Source organism: Rutidosis leptorrhynchoides, chromosome 4, assembly GCF_046630445.1.
Source record: "Rutidosis leptorrhynchoides isolate AG116_Rl617_1_P2 chromosome 4, CSIRO_AGI_Rlap_v1, whole genome shotgun sequence".
Lineage (NCBI taxonomy): Eukaryota > Viridiplantae > Streptophyta > Magnoliopsida > Asterales > Asteraceae > Rutidosis > Rutidosis leptorrhynchoides.
In genome coordinates, this window is record NC_092336.1 from 123281150 (window position 1) to 123284992 (window position 3843).

Consider the following 3843-nt stretch of genomic DNA (forward strand, 5'->3'; position numbering starts at 1 on the left):
CAAAACAAGCAAAAATCGAGTTTTTAGTGTAAAAAACTCAAAAATAGCGAGCTGATGCTGTTCATCAGCATCCACACTTTTGACAGCTCAACCACGCGGTTGAGCACATTTTTGAGGGCTTAACCACGCGGTTGAGGTCTCAACCGTACGGTTGAGCAGTGGTCAGCTTTTGGTAAAATTGAAAGGGCTGTAACTTTCAAACCTTAACTCCGTTTTTGACAAATAAACTATCGTTGGGATCGTCTTGAGGTCTAGTTTCCATTGATAAGATTTTAAAAGATTAAATCAAATTTAGATACTAAACCGTGCGTCTGAGGCACTCACTCGTGCGAGTGAAGCGTCCATTCGCACGAGTGAGATACTAAACCGTGTGAGTAGGTTTGATAATCACTAGTATAAGTGATAGGTCAGTCGTGCGAGTGAGGATACTCACCCGTGTGAGTGAGCATAGTCAGTCGCACGAATGAGACCTCATCCGTGCGCGTGACAGTGTTTGTATGTTTGGGTCAAGTGCAATTCTGACCCATTTACTGTATTGCTGTGATATTTATGCTAATGAGTAATTTGATTGAAAAGTGTACTAACTAGAGAACTGATATTCTCAGGTGATAAACAGAAAGGTGAAAGCTCGGTGATATAAGACAACTGAGTACTTGTGCTTCCAGGTGAGTGAGATTATCTTTATGGATGTGATTATATAGTGACCAGTATAGTGATCAATGCCATGATTATAATTAGACTGTGTAATGAGTCTGTATCCAGTATCGTGACTTTATGTGATTATGTGCGCACAAGTGAACGTCGATGGGTGTAATTTCGACGTAAGAGGTCAATGCAGTTTACCTTGTTTATTTAAGGTGATATTATTGGGTTCAAGTGTTACTGATTAGTGGTATAGTATGGATGACGAGTGCGTCACGTCTGGAAGACTATACCAGTGACTCAGTAGTGTGGGCTATCGGTATATTCTAGCTTGATCAGCTATGGGTTGCCGGTCCTCTTGTGTATGGCTTTAAGTGATTAGTGACCAATGCCTTTAAGCTGTGTTTGATGCTTATAGTGATGTCCACCTAGATATTGCCATTCACTTAGCGTTATGCTAATTCCCCCACAGTGTTTTGCCCTGCAGGTATAGATTAGCAGCTTTTGGTGGATTTTGCAAGGCAAGTGAAGATGTATGACACAGTAAATAACTCTGATGTTTTGTAATAAAAAATATGGTCAAATGGTTTGTATTAATAACGTAACACCTGTGATTTTGTGTAATCATATAGTATGTACTAATATATGATATGTAAATTAATAAGTCTTTCGCGGTGAGTGTCTTTAAAAAAAATGTATGTGTATATTAAAAGTATGGTGTTACAAGTTAGTATCAGAGCATAGGTTTGGCAGTATGTGCACTGTGTAAGTGACTTGCTCCTAAACTTATGAATGTGTCGTGTCAAACATCCGAGTGAGGATAAATGAATGTAGAGATATGTGCCTAGGTGATTGTGCTTAGTGATAGGTGCTAACAGGTTATCAACTAAGCTTTTGTGCGATGATGTGTTTGCAGACAGGTATGGCTGACCAGACCAGAAATAACGATGCCCCTGTAACTCCCGGACCCGAAATATTTAGAGCGCCATCAGTGGAACATAGTCCAGAAAGTGATCCAGATGATTATGTTCAACAGTTAGAAGGTCAGTTACAGGATTCTCGAGAAAAAGTGAAGGAATTAGAAGCCCAAATCAGGCATTCAACCGTGGTGTCTGAAGCTAGTGATCCACCGATACCTCCAGGGTTTACTGGTACTCAGTATACATCTGGTCCATCGGGTAGTGCTTCCCAACCATCCCAGTCTCAACCTCAAGTTATACCTCAAATGCCATATCAATCTTCCCAACAATACCAGTACTCTTTTCAATATCAGTATGCGGCAACGAATCCATTTCAAACTCCTATGTATCAGCAAGTGGTGAAGGAGAAGAAAAAGTGTACGTTTAAGCAGTTTATGGACTGCAAGCACTCTGAGTATTTGGGTCATCGTGATCTGATTGTGACAATGATTTGGCTAAGGGAAGTTGGATGGGCACTGAAAGCCTGTCAATGTGAATCAGAATTGCAGATAACTTATGCCAGCCGACTGTTAAAGAATCGAGCTATGGTTTGGTGGATACAATTACTGCTCCGTTGTCCGAAGAGCAACTTAATCAGGTTACTTGGGAACAATGTGCTTCAAGGTCCAGGAGGAGTACTACACTGCATTTGATATCAATCGATTGAAGCAAGAGTTCATGCAAATGACGATGACTGAAGACATGACAATCAATGAAGTGTTTGAGCAGTTTATGGACAAGTTAAGGTTCGTGCACTAGTGGACACCTGATGAACAGTCCAGAGTGCAACGGTTTGTAGAAATTTTACGACCTGAGTATCGCACAATTGCAAGACTTTCTACTACTTTGTCACAAGCGCATATGTTTGTAAAGGTAACTGAAAGTGACATTAAGGCGGTCAGGAGTGTGAAAACTGAAAGTGTGTCACAAGTGAAACCAGCAGCAAGTCAGTCTAGCCAGCAATCAAAGAAATCAAGTTGATTTAAGCCTAAAGGACAATCTAGCCAGGGTGGATCAGATTCAAGTAGTCAGAAGACATGGTGTAGAGCGTGTAAGTCTTCACACAGTAGGCAGTGTTCAACATTCACGAGTAATGTGTGTTGGAACTGAGCCTCAAGATTGTTCATTTAAGAGTAATATGTGTTGGAACTGCCATAAAGAGGGTCACAGATCTGTAGAGTGTCGAGCTGCAAGAAAGAGTTATTCCAGGGCAGGGTCCGGGTCAGGGGTACGTGCTATGTCAGCTGGGGGATCATCTGCTTCCTTTGTGGGGCAGAAGCGCAAGAATCCTCCACCACCTGAAGCTAGAGCCTTTCAGATGTTAGTAGACACTGCCACTGATACTGATGATGTAATCACCGGTATGTTCTTAGTAAATTCTGTGCCGGCTCGTGTACTATTTGACTGTGGATCAAATCGCTCGTTTGTGTCAACTACATTTTGTGCTAAGTTAAATGTGCCTGTTAGTGTATTAAATGAACCCTTAAGTGTCGAAGTGGTTGACGGTAGAACAGTTCTAGTCCCAAATTGTGTGTCTGGAATTACTATTGACATAGAGGGTAGTTTTTTCCCTGTGACTTGTTTAGTGATGCCTATACCAAGATTTGATGTAGTGTTAGGCATAATTTGGCTTAGTGACCATAAGGCCGATATTAAGTGCGATAGGAAAGTTATCTATTTCCCGGTGGCCGCTGGAAAATGGGTAGTGGCTCGTGGTGATCGTGGCGGGTTTCGTTGTCCACTATTGTCAGTGATGAAAGCTAAGAAATCTTTGGCCAAGGGCTGTGATTCTTTCTTAGCCTATGTGATCGATGTGAAGAAGGAAAAGAAGGTGGTGTTCGATATTCCCGTGGGGTCTGAATATCCAGAAGTGTTCCTAGATGAATTGCCAGGCTTACCGTCGATCAGGGAAGTTGAATATAATATAAGATCGAGTTAGTGCCAGGAGCTATGCCAGTTGCTAAAGCTTCGTATAGAATAGCTCCTTCAGAAATTCGTGAAATGATGTCCCAAATTCAAGAACTGTTGGACCGCGGGTTCATTCGTCTGAATTCTTCGCCGTGGGGTGCACCAGTGTTATTCGTGAAAAAGAAAGATGGTATGCTCGAATGTGTATAGATTATCGTGAACTAAATAAAAGAACAGTGAAGAATAAGTATCTGCTTCCTAGAATAAATGACTTATTTGATCAGCTTCAAGGAGCTTCGTTCTTTTCGAAGATAGATATACGTTCGGGATATCA

The 3843-nt window shown here is 41.5% G+C and overlaps 1 protein-coding gene across 1 annotated transcript; it reads left to right on the top strand.

Moving 5' to 3' along the window:
* The first annotated feature begins 2694 nt into the window (after positions 1–2694).
* On the top strand, positions 2695–3540 carry LOC139840968 (uncharacterized). Its single transcript, XM_071831209.1, has one exon. It carries the CDS (start codon positions 2695–2697, stop codon positions 3538–3540), a length of 846 nt encoding a protein of 281 aa, XP_071687310.1.
* Positions 3541–3843: the final 303 nt, after the last annotated feature.

What these genes read in the sequence shown, in the direction of transcription:
- LOC139840968 (XM_071831209.1), top strand. Translation starts at nt 2,695, where the DNA reads ATGTGTGTTGGAACTGAGCCTCAAGATTGTTCATTTAAGAGTAATATG.